Source organism: Coffea arabica, chromosome 11e (assembly GCF_036785885.1).
Source record: "Coffea arabica cultivar ET-39 chromosome 11e, Coffea Arabica ET-39 HiFi, whole genome shotgun sequence".
Classification (NCBI taxonomy): Eukaryota; Viridiplantae; Streptophyta; class Magnoliopsida; order Gentianales; family Rubiaceae; genus Coffea; species Coffea arabica.
Genome location: NC_092331.1, coordinates 38,145,417 through 38,161,820, shown reverse-complemented (window position 1 = coordinate 38,161,820; position 16,404 = coordinate 38,145,417). Strand labels below are relative to the sequence as shown.

Here is a 16,404-nt window from a genome sequence, read left to right as displayed (position 1 = left end):
GTATGGATTTGGAGGGTAGTTCATTTTCTGTGAATTTTGCCGAATTTCCAAAGTTTACCGAAAAACAAGACTGAAACTGTCTTATATGCTCAAATCAGCCACTTTGAGCTGAAATTTGAATGTCTTCCATTTAGAATCTTGGAAAGATGTCTTCTAGGAACTTTTAGAACTTTGAACCAAGATTCCAATGGTAGAAAGTTTTCCAATTTTGGACCTACTGAGTGCATGTTCTTATTTTTCTAAATTTGACGCGCAAAACTGAAATTTTCCAACTTGATGGGAAATGAGTTTTGGAAGCTCTCCCTATCCTTTGAGATTGATTGATCGTTTTAAATTTGATTTCATGAAGGAAATCAGTTTTCTTTGTGTTATTAAACCCCACTTTTGAATCTCGATTTACGAATAATTAAGGCTCTCTTTCATGACATTTTCTTAGTATTGTACAAGTGTACAATCTTCCTTGTTAGCAAAGGGGTTTATAAGCGATAGTGTGTGATAGCCAATTACCATTTGCTCAGGCGCTCAAGAGGATCTTGAAGCGGACGCCTAAACGCTTGTTTGAGCACTTACTCCCTCACTTTGATTGGTGAGTGTCAAGTGCATGATTTTCTGCAATTATGTAAATTGCTTCTCATGGACTGAATAGTTTATAACTGTTGAGTCGAGTGTGTACTTTATCGCACTCGTTCTCTTTTAACTGATTGAACAACTGAACTGAACTGCTTGTAACTGAACTGTATTTGAATTGTTTGTATGTCGTTGGAGTGAATCTCCTTGACTTATAATTGAACTGTCTGTATGTCGTTGGAGTGAATCTCCTCGACTTATAACTAAAATGTGAGGACGCCCAAATCTCAATTGGCCGACCTTGCGACTCGAGCCAGCAAGGGCTTGGTCGAGAAGCTTGGTAAACCATGAGATAACTGTAAGCTTGATCTATTGAAAGATCTTGCTTGGCCTACTCGCGTAGTAGTGCCTTTTATTGATGTTCGGGCCCGGTGCGGTGCATGGTGGACGGAACTGTGAAGTAAGCGGTGTTCTACGGACTTAAATACCGACCCGGTTGACGGAGTATCATCGCGGGAAGGTATTCGATCGAGGCTTGGTGAAGCAAGTGGAACTTAGCTCCTGAAAGCTCCTGTATCCTCATTAAATGTCTTTAATTGAAAATTGTGAATTGCTTGAATGTTACAACTTTAATTCTTGCTTGAATGCCATTGCTACTTGAACTATGTGTTTTACATGTTTTCTTGGCCTCACTGAGTATTAGCTCATCCCATTAGATTTGTTTTCCTTAACAGGAACCGAAATGGAAGGAGTGATGGAGAAGCCAACTTGAGACACTTTTGTACTAGGGTTTTGATTGTAATAGACTAGACATATTTTGGAAGTTGTATATTTTGGAAAAGTGATTGTATTTTGAACTTGTGCTGTAAGATTGAATATTTGTGTGTGGGAATGACTTTGTGCCTTTATTCTGATTTCATTGTTAGTATTGTGTTAGTATTGTACTTTAAGTTTGAACTGGAATTGTTCTGGGTCCTGGCGAGAGCTAGGCAGGCGTCCCGTCGATACCCTTTGGTTTGCCTTAGGGAGAAGTGGGAGTGTCACACTTTCGCCTGCAAGTCATGGTGGCAGTTAATAAAGGACTTGATTTAGGTGGGCTATATGCACAGTAAGCACATTAAGCACTCGCACCCGTCAACCGCTGCGGTGGATCACCCTCCGGCATCATGGCGACGTCTACTGGCGGTTCGAGATTTTGCGGAGTAGCGGATACGATGGTGCTTGGGGAAGGGGTTAGTCGACTTTTGGTAAGACATCTGGTGTGGCGACCTGCCTTTGGCACAAGTGGTGGGTGTGACCAACCCCCCTCATTCTCTAGTAGCGGAGTTCTATACGGCTAACGGCTGGAATGTTCCGCGGCTGAGAGAGTGGGTTCCCTAGTTTGTGGTACAGCGGATCACTAGCATTCATTTCTCCCCTGATCATGACGATGCCATGGTTTGGGTACCTTCTACCAACGGGGATTTCTCCGTAGCTTCTGCGTGGGAGGAGATTCGCCAAAGGCGCCATGCATCTCTGATTGATCGCTTGCATAGCGTCTGCTACGCCGCTGGCTCCCCCTAGATAGGGTGTTGCAGAGTAAAGAGGTAACATTATGTTCTAGGTGTAGTTGTTGTCAGCAGGCTCAGTAATCTGTCAATCATCTTTTCCTGCACGGCGTTGTGGCTAGGGCTGTGTGGGAACACTTCTTCAAAGTGTTCGGACTACTCCCGTTTAAAGCACCCAGTGTTGCCACTATGTTGTCCCACTAGTTCTCCTCTCACTCCAAAGTTTCAGCAACACATGTGCGGGTTCTTGTCCCTTTGTTAGTTCTCTGGTTCATTTGGAAGAGCAGAAACTTGGCAAGATTCGAAGCAGGTTTGGTCACTCCGGCTCATGTGATTTCCCAGATCGAGGACTTTCTGTGCCAGATGGGCAAGGTTCGCGTATTCTCTAAGACCTCCTTTGCGGGTGACCGGGACTGTCCATGGACACATTTGGGCGGCCTCTATAGGTGGGATAAGGCGGTTGCTTTGGTTTCTTGGGAGAAGCTACCACCAGGGGGGTTCAAGCTTAATACTGATGCCAGTGTCCTCCACGGCAGGGCAGCTGGGGGTGGGGTCTTGCGAGATCATTGTGGGAGGGTGATATTTGCCTATTACAAGGAATTTGGAGAGTTGGATGTGTTGGAAGCTGAGGCGCAGTCTTTTCGGGATGATCTCCACATATGCGCAAATTGGGCAGTGTGCACGTTGACTGTTGAATCAGAGTCGAAGGTCCTTGTTCAGCTAGTAAATTCGGATGTTGTGTCGAAGTGGCCGGTCTACAACGTTCTGCGGGAGATCAGACATTTTCTCCATCGAATGAATGCACCCCTTCATCATGTGTTTCGTGAGGCCAACTCGGTGGCAGATGCATTTGCCTCATCATAGCTGGGAGGGCAGCGGAGCTACGTCTCTTTCACGGCCTTGCCTTTTAGAGCCAGAGGGGAGGCCCGTCTGGACTGTTACGCAATTCCACGTCTGCGAAAGGTGCTGACTAGGGCTTGAATACCAATTTTTCTGGTTTTTTTCCATTTTTTCCTGGTTTTTTACTCTTGTAACTTGCTCTTTTTCTAATAAAATTTTTAAAAAAAAGTTGAGAGTGTCAATTTCATACATACTGGCTGCTCTTCTTGTGTTACCTCTTTAGTTTGCCCATTGATAATTATTAAAAACCAAATCTTCTATCAAAGTTTGAGCATCTTCGGTTGATTTTTCATTAAAACTCCATCGACATTGGCGTCTATGTTGATCTTGGTTGAGTAGTTGAGTTCATTATAAAAAGTTTGAACAGCCAACCAATTGGGGAGGCCATGGTAGGGACATCTTCTTTGAAGATCCTTGAATCTCTCCCAAATTTCATACAAAGATTCACTTTCTTGTTGAGTAATACCTGTGATATCCATACAAAATGTCAACTCACCCCAAAAAGTGAAAGTATTAGGTGGATAAGAATTAACTCATACTTTCACTTTATTATAAAGTGAAAAAGGAAACAATCTTAGTTTAATTGCCTCATCACTTATTCCATTTATTTTGATTGTACCATATAAACCCATGAATTAGTTAGATCAGTATTAGGAATCTTCGTTGCATTTCCTTCATATTAACTTTGTTGAACCATTTGGATGAGTAAGAGTTTGATTTCAAAGTTGTTTGCATCAATTTCCGCCCTTGCAATGTTAGTTTATGCTCTCGATTCATTAGTTTGGCAAGGCATAATCCCTTAAGGGTGTTGGCCTTTGCTCTTCCATTTCAATGGAAGTTTCACCTATATTTTTCATCTTAATTTGTTTTTGTTGGGTGCGTCTTCTTCCTCTTTTCGCCGTGTTTAATTATTGAAGGTAAATTTCATCTTGGTGAAGAATTTAGTACCTAAGAATAACAAAAATTACAACTAAAAGATAGAAATTATAAAATTAGCAAAACAAAGAGAAAGAAACAAAGTCTAGATTAATAAATTTTGATTTAACTCCAGTGTTGCACCTAAGTCCTCGGCAATGGTGCCAAATTTTGATAAGCTTTTCAACAGGCAATCGAAAGCACGTTTCGAACACATACTTGGTTTCGGATGTCCGAACCCTCTAACGGCTAGTTTCTCCTGCATTTATGCATGACCATTACATGTGTTTGGGTGGTAAAACATATTATTTTGTGATTGTTGATGATTATTCTAAATATACTTGGGTTATATTTCTTGCACACAAGGATGATGTCTTCAAAAATTTTGTTTCCTTATTTATAAAAGTTCAAAATTTGCTAAACAAGAATATTGTAAAAACAAGAAGTGACAATGGGATAGAATTTACATAATATAATTTTCAAAATTTTGTGATCACAATAAAATTTCATATGATTTTTTAATCGTGTTAAGAATACTAAATAGTGTAGACACCAAAATTTTAGCCTTTCTTTTTTTTATTATTTCATTTAGTTGACTTTGTTTTAATTTTTGTTTATTTTTATCTTATTTTATTTTTGTTAAGAAAACCATTTTTATTATTCATTGGAAAAAAGAAAAAGAAAAATCATCAATCAAACACAGAAATTTTAGCATTTTATTTCATTTTGTTAATCTTGTTTCCATTTTTTGTTAAGAAAATCATTTTATTAAGTTAAAAAAAATTAAATGATGATGAATGCCTCACACGCGTGTGCTGCCATTTCTTTCCTATGGCTTCTGATACGAAGCCATGCAAAATGCTACAGTACAGGAAAAATGCAATTTCATTTCTTATCTTATTCCACCTTTTCTTTCCTTCATTTTTTTTCACCATTGGATCATTTCAATCCCACTCCACCTGGCCTTGATCAAAACCTCAAGAATCCCATAGAAACAAAGCCTATCTAATGGCTCGAAAAGTAGGCAGTAGAACTGGGGTTCCATATGAACCCTTGAGATGAGGGTTAGGAACCCTCATCTGATATAAAAGGATCAGCTTGGAGAAGAGAAAGGGAGAATCTAGGGGTGGCGGCTGGAGGGAAGAATAGAGTGAGAGATAGAGTGGGAGAGAGAGACCGAGAGCAAAAGGGAGGTTATGGGCTGAGGGTTTGAGGAAGAAAGAAAAAAAAATCAAGTGAGCGAGAGGTAGCTACGGTTGAGGGCTAGCAAAGAAAAAGTAAGAAAACTGGAAAACGAGAGGAGAGAAGGAGGCGGCTAGGGTTGGAGAAAAGAGTAACGAGAAAGAGCTAGAGAGTAGAGGGAGGAAAAGAGAGAAAAGTGGAGATAACTGAGAGTAACCAGTGGAGAGAAGAGAATGGCGGTTAGAAAGAAAAGGGAAGGAAATGGGTTTTGGGCAGAAAGTGAGGAGAAGAAGAAAACAAAAAGAAAAGGAGAGATTTTTTCCTGCTGGGGTTGAAAAGAGAGGCTTCGGGCTGGTAGGGAAGAAAGGAGAAACTGGAAAAGAAAGGAGCTTTGGGAGAAAAAGGGTTTCGTTGGAGCTTCGGGCAGTGAGGAAACAAGAGGGAAGATCAAAAAGGAGAAAAGAGTTTCGCAGGGATCTGTTTCGCAAGGATCTGGATAGTGTTTTGACTCTTAAAAGGCTAAAGGTAATCTTTCCATCCCTTATGTTCATGAGTTATGGGGTTTACGTCAGACTAGAATCATCAAAACCTCTGCTGCTATGAATGTTGCCGTGTTCTTTCGCTTTCTTCCTTCCTTGTACTTGCTATTTGTGCATATGGTAAAAAGGGAGGGGAGCTTTGATTCATGTTTTTGCGTTAAGTAACATTTCCTTTGCCGCAAAGAGGGAGTAAGAACGTGTGAAATGCATCCATCAGAATCGTCCCATCCATGATAGTTCGGTGAGGACCAAAAATTTACTTATTTTAAATTACTATTACTAGCTTATTTAAATATTTAATTGCCTGTTTACTCCAAATATTTTATTTCAACCTTTTTAGACCCAATTACAAGGAATTATGACTTGCATATATTTTTAAAATGATTTGTTTCCAAATTCAATTTTTGGAAGCTCGTTAAGTGAGAATAGTGAATGCGCGTTTGGAGACAATAACCGATTTGAGAGTACTATGAGCTTGGAAAATTGGAAACTTGTACATTAGTCTTAAAATAGGTATTTTTATGTTTGAGTGTTCAAGTGTTAGTTAGTTATATTATCGTTATAAAAAATTCTTGGAGATTCCACTTTATCGCGCACAAATCGGTACTACGCGTTTTTGTGGGTGCGATTAATTGAGGGACTTTAGACCCATCTTTTTAGACCCTTAAGAGTGAATAATAATAGTATGAATGAAAGTTTATTAGAGGTTTAGTGCACTAGTGAAATAAACTCGAGAGGAATCGAGCACGAAAAACGCGCGGAGCGCGGGGAGAGAGTTAACTTTTGCACAATTTGGAGCCACACATTAAAGCTTTTCAAGGAAGCTTCATTGCAGCCCAAACACTCTCCTTTCTCTCTCACATTCCAGCGGCCAAAGGAGGAAGAAAAATAGCCCACATTTCTTCTTTATTTCACCTTCAAATCATCACCAAATCACCTCAAATTTTACGTACAACTTGCTAAACACTTGGTGAACAACCTTAGCTAGGAAAAGGGCTTGTTTTCCAAGGTTTTCTTTAGCTATCAAGGGCCAAAAATTTCTGCTTGAGTCACCAACAAAGGTAATCAACGCTCAACCTTTCAATTCTTGGTTTATAGAAGATATCTTGCATGTATAAGCTCATATATTCATGTGGGTAGCTTTATTTATGTTGAAAATTTGGTGTGTGGGCTCTATGAACTCCCACTACGGTTTGATGGACTAATTTGATGAGTTTTAATGTTATTAATGTTGGATTAGTGCTTAATTTAGTAGAAATAAGTGATATTGTGGATGGAAACTCAAAGGAAGTGAAGAGGGAAATTTTTCCGTTTCTGCCCCTGTCAATGCCGTGACCTTTAGAGCATTCTTTTGAGGTTCAATTGACTTTTTTATGATGTATATATGTTGTGTGGGCTGTGTGGAAGGTTTTCACAAAAAAATTACGTGATTTGGTTGGCCAAATGTTGTGATTTCGAAAATTCATCAAAACTGGAAACGGGTGTCCAGTGTACTCTGGCAGTGTTTATGTTTCGGTCATAAATTTTTTCTCCGATGTCAGAATCAAGTGCCGTTTGTGGAAATGGAAACTAGACATTCCCAGTTTTACAACAGTATAAAATACACATCCTAATTCCACTTGAGTGATCCGTACCCACCTTGTAAAGTTGCCTGTTCTGTTTCTCGTTTTAATGGAAGCTCTGTTTTAAGCAGCAAGTTGATGCTCGAATATGAGCTAGTTGTGGACAGATTTTTGTGGCAACCCCACTTCTCCCTAAGGCGAACCAAAGGGTATCCGCGGGACGCCTGCCCAGCTCTCGCCAGGACTCGGTACAATCCACAATTCAAGACTAGGAATACTTCAAATAACTTCAATACATAACTAAAGTACTTCAAATATCTCACACTTACAATTATGTAGCTTTCAAACTTAAATACAACCCAACGGAAAAGAGTACAATAGTTATCCGTTATAATATAACTCAAAATCTTCAAAAGAGAACAATCTATACTACTCACGAGTACCCTTGGTCTCGAACCCTGTAAAAGAAAACCACAACGTGGAATGAGCTACACAGCCCAGTGAGGTTCCAAGACACTCTAACAGTTCAAATAAATCAAGTAAGTTGGGCATATCATATGCATGGTTCAAGGTTACACAATGGCATGTTATCAAGAGGTGATAATCATTGTAAGGTAATTTGAGACATGTGTCATGGTATGAGACATTTACCATGAGACAGTTATCATGGTTCAAGACATTGGCATGTATAGTTCACGAGTGATTGGAACTTATTACCGGTGCGAGTAATTAAACATATTACAGGTATGGAGCATTAACATGAAACAGGTATCATGATATGAGTACATTGAACAGGCAACAGGTATGGAGCATATCGCAGGCATGGCTCAGGATTTCATGTTGACATTTTAGCATGAAACAATTATCATGATACAAGGTAAACATATACTGTAGGATACGGTGTTCCAGTGGAACTCTGTCGGTCATCTGCACCTTATGACTTCCGGATCCCCTCGGTTTGACTGGCCATCACCTTATCCCTCCAGTGATAATACTCGAGTATACCGAAACGGTTGTCCAGGGTTCCAACCTACCCGACCGAGCCCAGTCCTGGCTCGAGTAGGTCAGTAACCGAGGCAGGGCCCAAGTTCAGCTTAGAGCTTACAGCATGCACAGGTAACCAAGTAATTCGACAAAAAGGTAAAATTCATCATTTGAATAGGTCGAGTGAGGTAAAGTACACACTCGCCTAACAATGATGGACAACTTCATATAACATGTGATTCATGATAATCAAGTAATCAAGTGGATACTTAGCATGTAAGCACGTAAGCAATACAAGTTGATTTCATGGGAGCATGTAATTCACGGATATCGAATAATCATACAGATTAGAAATCATGTGAGCAAATAGTCAAGTAATCAGGTAGTCATGTGGGTTGGTAAACGGTTCACGGTTAACGGTTAACGGTTGGCGGTTAACGGTTGAGTAATGACGGTTATTTGGCAGGCATTTGCCATATTAATAGGCCATCATTGGCCTTTATCCCATTTTTACCATATGAGAGTCGAGGAGATTCACTCCAACGACGTATGCAACCATAGCATACCAAGTCATGTTATTCGAGCATTTTCAAGCATGGGTATGGTAAATATTTAACACATAGTACTTAACACTTAGAAATCATGAAATGAGCATGTCCTAGACTTATTCCATTACGTATTCCTATATGGAACACTCACCTAGTCAAACAAGCGCAATAGGTCTCAAACAAGCGTTTTAGGCGTCCGCTCCGAGTTCCTCTTGGAGATCTCCTCGATTGCCTGAGCAAACAATAATTCAAGTACCACTCAATATCGCTACGAATTCTCTAGTTTTCGATGAAGATTGTACGCTAGTGCAATCTAAGAAATTAACGCGGAGACGAGCCTAAGAATTCGTGTAACTCGAGGTTCAAAAGTGGGGTTTTAAAACACAAGACAAATCTGATTTCCATCTCTGGATTCAAATGTAAAACAATCAAATGATATTGACAGAAATGAAGAGTTCGAAACCCCTTAGTTTCCTTTAAGTTAGAAAATTCCAGATTTAACAAATAATCTTTGAAAAATCATATCTTACTCTCTACAAGCCCAAAATTGGAAAACTTGGTACTATTGGAAACCTCTTTGAAAGTACTAAAAGTTCCTAGAATACACTTTTCTAAGATTCCAAATGGAAAACATTCAAAAATAAGCTCAAAATCTCTGTTTGGGTTCATAAGGCAGATTTAAGTTGGTTTTTGGCCAACTTTGAAAACTCGGCAAAATTCACTTGATTGTAACTAGCTTTTGAAATTTGGAAGTTTTTAGAGTCGCAATCCAAGTTTACAACAAAATGACCCGAACGAGGAATGGAGTTTTGAGTATTAAGATATGGCAACTCAAAGTTACCAAAATTTCCTTGTGAAACATGGGTTTTCAAACTCAAGTCATAAACTTTGGTAATTTATTTGAGTCATGAAAAGGTCTCGGAATAACACCATAATTAGCAGTATAATACTACCATATAAGTGCTATTCCTTTGTCAAATTTCATAAAAAAATATGCACGGGAAGTCACTTAACAAAATCACTCAAGTTTCCAAAATTTTAAGGCAAGGCTGCCTTGTGTATGAAAATTTTCTTTTCTAAGCTTTTGACCAAGAGCAAATCCTCTAAACATGGTTCTTTTGTATAGGCAAAATCTAAAGAGCATTCATGGTACCTTTGGTGGGTGTTTAACACCAAGAAATTTAATTAGCAAGTCTATACCAAGCCTTGCATCAAATCTGTCCAAAAGTTAGGATTTTCAAGAGTATGGCAGGTTCCGTATTTTGATCACCACTCACTCAATTCAACTCGGAATTGAGCATAGTTGGTGGCGTTGGAAAATACATTTGTAGGGCTATAATTTCACAGAAGAAATTATTTTCAAATTCCATTCACAAACAACTCGTTTTTTAGCATCAAGATACAAGTCCTGTCCTGTCTCCTAGAGAGAAATGAAACAGGACAGTGATTTTCAATCGAATGGTGTGGCTTACTCAAGTGGAACCAGAACGTGCATTTGGTACCAATGGAAAGCTAGGAATTGTAGTTTCAAATGCCACTGACGGCACTCAATTTCGACATCGGAGTACAGAGTTATGGCCAAAACAAGCTGGCTGTCTAGTAGTGACGGGAATCATTTCCCAGTTTTGGCAGATTTTCTAAATCTCAACACACACTCACCCGAATTACGTAAAATTTCAAGGAAACTTTAAACACAGCCTATATTTCACATTTGCATCAGAAACAAGTCAATTGGCCTTCAAGAAATTACACTAAATTGCACGAAAATATCAGGGCAGAAACAGCATCTTCACATGCAACTCCTCATTTGACTTCCTTTTCAATTTTTCCACTTAACTCTACTAAATTAGCACTTAATCAACACAAGCAGCATCCAATCCTAGCTAATCAGATCATCCAAGTCATTGTGGGATTTCATAGAGCCCACTCACCAAGTTTCCATTAAAACTCAAAAGAGCCACCATCGGCTATGCTGGAAAAAAAATTGCAGCAGCTATGTTTCAACATTTTTGGTCAATTTATCCAACGGATCAAGTACTTAACAACTGAGTATCTTACAAGACTTAAGACACATATATTTCATGCATTTCTAAACATTGTTTGCTAATGAAAAAAAAATTCCAGAAACAACTGCAAATTCTGGTTTCACTCCCTTGGCAAGTCACGTAAATTTTCCAGCATTTACTCAGTCATAAACAAAATTTTCCTTCGGTTAATTCATGTTATTAGGTGCTCAGTATTATCATGCAAATACTTAACTAGCTAATCAACATATCTTGTTAAAAAATCAGATTCGGTCAACAACAAAATCATCCACAATTTCCAGAAATTGTTCAGCTCCTTCACAATTAAGCTTGCATGCACAGATTTCATTTCCTTTTTATTTTTCTGGTATAGTCCGACCAATATACTACATGCAGAGCTTAATCATCCTATTTATTTTTTATTTTTTTTAGTTAGTCAAACACAGAACTAAGCTCAAGTTATCGCGGTTGAACCAATTAGAAGCTGCAATTCCAGATTAACTCTCGGCTGCTCCAATTCCTTCCAAATCAGTTTTCTTGTAACTTAATTTTGTCATCCAACCGTACAACCCCACATGCATACTTATAACCAGCTTCATTAACCCATAAACAACTCATTTAAGTCTAGAAATTACCTCGCCTGAAGCTTAACACACTCGGCCACAACAGAAATATTTTCCTCCCTCACGGCTTTGCTCACGCACTCGGGGATGGTTGGTCTGAGTCCAATAATTGCAGCTGTGGTGATTGAGGTTGAAGTGATCACCGCTGGTTGAGGTAAAGAATGAAATGGCAGCTCTCAGATGATGAAGGAGGCAATGAAGCTCACACGATTATCTCTTGCTCTCACCCTCTCTCGGACAGTTCAAGGACCCAAGCTCGCACGGCTCTCTCTCTGGTTCCTCTCGTCGATGATACCAAGGCAGATGGTGAAGTGAATTGGAATGGTGTTGTGGAATGCTGGGGTTGCTGAAATGGGAAGCTAAGTCGCGGATGAGGGAAGTGAATGTATTGTAATTGTGTAAGTAGTGGTGGTAAGCTGACAGTGAGAAGAGCTGGAGGGATTGGAGTGGATAATGGAGCCGGCTAGAGGATTAGAAGTGCTGAAAATTTAAGCTTCCGAGAGAATTCCATGGTTGCATGATTAATTTTAAGGTGTAGGAAGGTTAATTTGGTCTTTTGACATCTTGTCCGAATTTCCACTTAAGTTCTCATTTGTAAACTAATTCCAACATTTTACCCCAAATATAATTTGAATGCCCAATAATATACTAATCTCGCAAAGGTTCGATTATCGAAGTTTTAACGTCCTAAGTATACTAAGTATACTTGTAACAATTTTATCTAAATTTGTCGACTTTATCTTAATGCTAAGGTTCCTATTAACACTTAACATTATTAATGATTAAAACTAGTTATCGAGATTCAAAGAATTAATATTAAGGCAATGAAATTAATTTAACTCAAGAAATATTAATTTAATAAAACAAAACCACGTAATTTAATAGTTTAGCACGATTATATTATTTTTCAGATAAAATTATTATTATTATTTTTTTAATAACTCAAGAAAATAAAATAAATTCAAAATATATGTAATTTCTCAAATCGATTATTTACTCCAGTCGCATATTTACTATTTTCACTTAACAAGCCTTCAGAAATTAATTTTCAAAACGAATCGCTTTAAAAATATAACTAAGCTATGGATACATTTAATTATGCCTAAAAATGTTAGAAAATAATAATCGGAGAAATCGGGTGAGTAAATACTTATTTGAGCCAATAAAATAAATAAAATAAGCAAAATTTTCGGGTCCTCACAATTTTTAAAACGATTTCTTCTGAGAAATTGTAGCTTTATGAATTTAGTTTTCAACGCCATCAACCATGCTCAATTCCAAGTTGAATTGAGTGAGTTGTGGCCAAAGTTCAAAACTGACTCAGGGATTGAAAACCCTCTTTTTGGCTAGTTGATGCCTTAACCTAGATTGGGACTTGTTGTTTCGAAATTTTGGTGTTAATCACCTACCAAAAACATCTTGGATGTTTCTTAGACATTGTCTACATAAATGAACCGTATTTGAGATGTTTTCATTAGTCGAATATTTAGAAAAGGAAAATTTACATACCAGGCAGATTTGCCTTGGAAACTTGTGGGACTTTACTGATTTTGTAAACTGACTTCCTGTACGTATTTTTCTATGAAATTTTACAGGGAGTTGCCCTCATATGGTAGTATAATACTGCCAAATTTGGTACCATTCCGAGTCCGTTTCGATATTCAACCAAAGTCCCAACGTTCGTGAATTAAATCTGGAATTTGGCCTAACGGTCTCACTTTTTCAGTAACTTTGAGCCGCCATATCTTGGTGCTCGAAACTCCAATTCTTGTTCCGCTTATTGTGTTGAAAACTTTGATTGTAACTCTAATTGAATTCCAAATTTTAGAGGCTGGTTTGTATTGTGTGAATTTTACCGAATTTTCAAACTTTATCGAAAATCAACCCAAATCTGTCTTGACTTTCCAAAACAACAACTTTGGGCCAAATTTCGAATATCTTCCAATTGGAATCATGGAAAAGTGTCGTCTAGGAACTTTGGAATTAGTTTCCAATGGTACCAATTTTTTCAATTTTGGAATTGTAGAGAGAGAGATACAATTTTTCAAAGTACGTACAACAAATCTGAAATTTCCTAACTTAAGGAAAATAGAATTTTTCAAACTCTCCCTCTTCCTTTGATATCACTTGATCGTTTTGCACACGATTTCAAAGATGAAAATCAGGTTTCTCTTGTGTTTTAAAATCCTACCCTTGAGCCTCGATTTACGAGTAATTAAGGCTCGTACTTGCGAGATTTTCTTAGATTGTACTAGCGTGCAATCTTTCTTGATACTTAGGGGTTTTAAGTGATTTTGAGTGATAATGCGTTATTAATTGCTCAGGCACCCAAGAGGACATTCAAGAGGATCCCACGGTGGACGCCTGAATTTCGAGTGACATTTCTTCTTTGTTTACTTGGTGAGTGTCAAATGTATGAGTACTTGATACATGTTTATTGTTATAAATGATTGGAGATTTTGAAAAAAATGGAGTCGAGTGTGTACTTTACCACACTCGTTCTCGTTTGAAATAAATGACTCATGATTGAATTGATTGAATTGAATGAATGAACCATGAATGACTTAAATGAATGATTGAATGTATCAAATGCTTGAATGACATCAATTAGTATGCTATGGCTGCATACGTCGCTAGAGTGAATCTCCTCGACACACAAATGTTACATGGGGGACGCTCAAACTCATAGGCCGACCTTGGGATTCGAGCCGGCATAGGCTTGGTCGGGAACCTCGGTGAGCCATGAGAATTTCAGGAAAAGCTTGATCTATTTGAAAGATCTCGCTTGGCATACTCGTGGAGTATCGCCTTACAAATGTCATTCGGCCCCCGATGCGGTGTACGGTGGACGGACATGAGAAGTAAGTGGAGATCTACGGATTGGAAATATCAACCCGTTTGACGGAGAGTCATTGCGGGAAGATATACGAATGAGATTGGCAAATCAAGTGGAAATTAGCTCCTGAGAGTTACCATATCCTTGAATTGTTTCTGTTTATTTTTCACTGGAACTGTTTACTTCTTGTATTTTTTCGTTTTCCTGTTGATTGGGATTGTGACTTGGACAATGTGTTTGCATGTGTGTTCTTGACCTCACGAGCGTTTTGTTCACCCCGTAGATTTGTTTTCCTTAACAGGAGTGGGCATGGAATGAGTCTTGAAGGAACCCCTTTTGATGTACTTTTAGCTTAAGGCTTCTAATGTAATTGGCTAGATATTCTGGATGTTGTATATTTTGGGTATTGTTGTAACTTTTGGAAATCCGATGTACGGATTGGATAATCGTTATATATTGTTAAGTTCGATAGTTTTTCCGCACTTTCTTACTTTATCTGGTTGTGTTGGCTAGTATTGTGTTAAGCCTGAATGAGATTTGTACCGAGTCTTAGCGAGAGCTGGGCAGGCGTCCCATGAATACCCTTTGGTTCGCTTTAGGGAGAAATGGGGGTGTCACAGTTGGTATCAGAGCGCTAGGTTAGAGATCTATTTGGGAGTCATACTAGAAACCTTATCTTTAGGACCCGAGATGGAATGACTTAGTCATACTCTAAGTGATACTTGGGCAAGTTAGTGACTAAGTTAGTCATGCCTTAGGTGACATCCGTGCGAGCTAGCGATTAAGTTTGTAACCCGAAAAGTGTAATTGTTTTGTAGGGATGGAAAATGGAAATGGGACTCCGGCAACGAATGGGAATGGCCATGCTAATGGTCATGTAGAGCCTCTTAGGCCTATTTACAACCGATCTCTTGGTGGAAGGGCTCAAGTGCGCTACACACCCTCTAATAGATACCTTCAATGTTTGTGTAGGTTAACTTCTGCCTACCCGAACCACCTCGTGCTAGTCTTGGACGACGAGCGTCGTCAGTTGGTGAATGCCAACTTAGATTTACAGGTGGAGGTGGACGAGTTGAGACAGATGATTAGTGCTTAGGGAGAGAGGATTGCGGAGCTCGAGGAAGTTGTGGAGGACGAGGTGGCTACTGCTGCAGTCACTCGTGAGGAGCTCCAGAGGACTAGGGCTCGACTCACTAGGTTAGGTGAGGAGGTCCGTGATCGGGCTTCCGGGATCCTGGCGGATGCCACTGAGATGATAGAGGGGGTGTCGGATATTGTCCAGAGCCCGGTTCAGGGGGAGGACTTAGTGGAGGATCCGGAGGAGGATCCGGAGGAGGAGATTCCTCCTGATAGTCCTATTGTGGATTAGGTCTAGACTGATTGACCTTTTGACCCTTTTGACTGGTACAGTTAGGATTAGTTGGGGTGATGCGAGTGCTGAGACCATTGTATTTTGCATGACTGTATGGTCTACTTTTGAGGCACTTGATTCTGCTTTAGTCTTACATGACTGAAAGTACTCTTGTGGCACCTGTGTGCTATATTTTTGTGATTTTCCCCATGACTTGCTAATTGTATGGATCTTGACATGTTAATGAATGTAAATTATTGTTATTTTCAATGTTTTCATGATTGGTTCTTGTTTTAAGTATTTTCTTGCGTAATTGATTCATTTCTTGCACTAGGCATACCTAGGATAATGGAAGGATGAAGAAGTGATCGAGGCCGTGGGCGAGGGACTAGACAGGCCCAACCTCATGGCGATGACCAGGGATCGGCAACTGGACTAACCCATGGACAAGAAAATGTAGAGGGAAATCAAGTGGCTACTGCCATCAATAGGATGACTGATATCCTAGAGCGTTTGGCTGATAGACAAGGTTCTGGACCACTTAACCAACCTGGGGAACAGGATAGTGGAGAGGATAGAGCCTTAGAAAGGTTCTTGAAGTTTAATCCGCTTAAATTTATTGGTGAACCCGATCCTGAGATAGCAGAGAATTGGTTGGAGAGAATGACTAATATATTCGCTGCCTTAGACTATACCGAGGATAGGCGAGTGAATTTTGATGCTTTTCAATTTGAGAGAGTGGCTCATGCTTGGTGGGATATGATAAGGGGAAAGTGGGAGAGAGCCCAAACCCTTTGGCCTTGCGAGAATTTCACGAGGGAATTTA

The 16,404-nt window shown here is 39.3% G+C and overlaps 1 protein-coding gene and 1 non-coding gene across 2 annotated transcripts; both read left to right on the top strand.

Moving 5' to 3' along the window:
• The first annotated feature begins 1,733 nt into the window (after window positions 1–1,733).
• Window positions 1,734–2,978, top strand: LOC140021276 (uncharacterized). Its single transcript, XM_072072040.1, has 2 exons — window positions 1,734–1,814; window positions 2,397–2,978. The coding sequence occupies exons 1-2, from the start codon at window positions 1,734–1,736 to the stop codon at window positions 2,976–2,978; spliced, it is 663 nt and encodes a 220-aa protein (XP_071928141.1).
• A 417-nt stretch (window positions 2,979–3,395) lies between these two features.
• LOC113719737 (small nucleolar RNA R71) lies at window positions 3,396–3,502 on the top strand. Its single transcript, XR_003454997.1, has one exon. It is a non-coding gene; the product is annotated as a small nucleolar RNA R71 (small nucleolar RNA).
• The last annotated feature ends 12,902 nt before the right edge of the window (window positions 3,503–16,404 follow it).

Bases quoted from the DNA above. Each gene is read 5' to 3' on its own strand.
- LOC140021276 (XM_072072040.1), top strand. From the start codon at position 1,734: ATGGCGACGTCTACTGGCGGTTCGAGATTTTGCGGAGTAGCGGATACG. The intron at 1,815-2,396 runs GTAAGACATCTG...TTCATTTGGAAG, and splicing joins AAGGGGTTAGTCGACTTTTG to AGCAGAAACTTGGCAAGATT.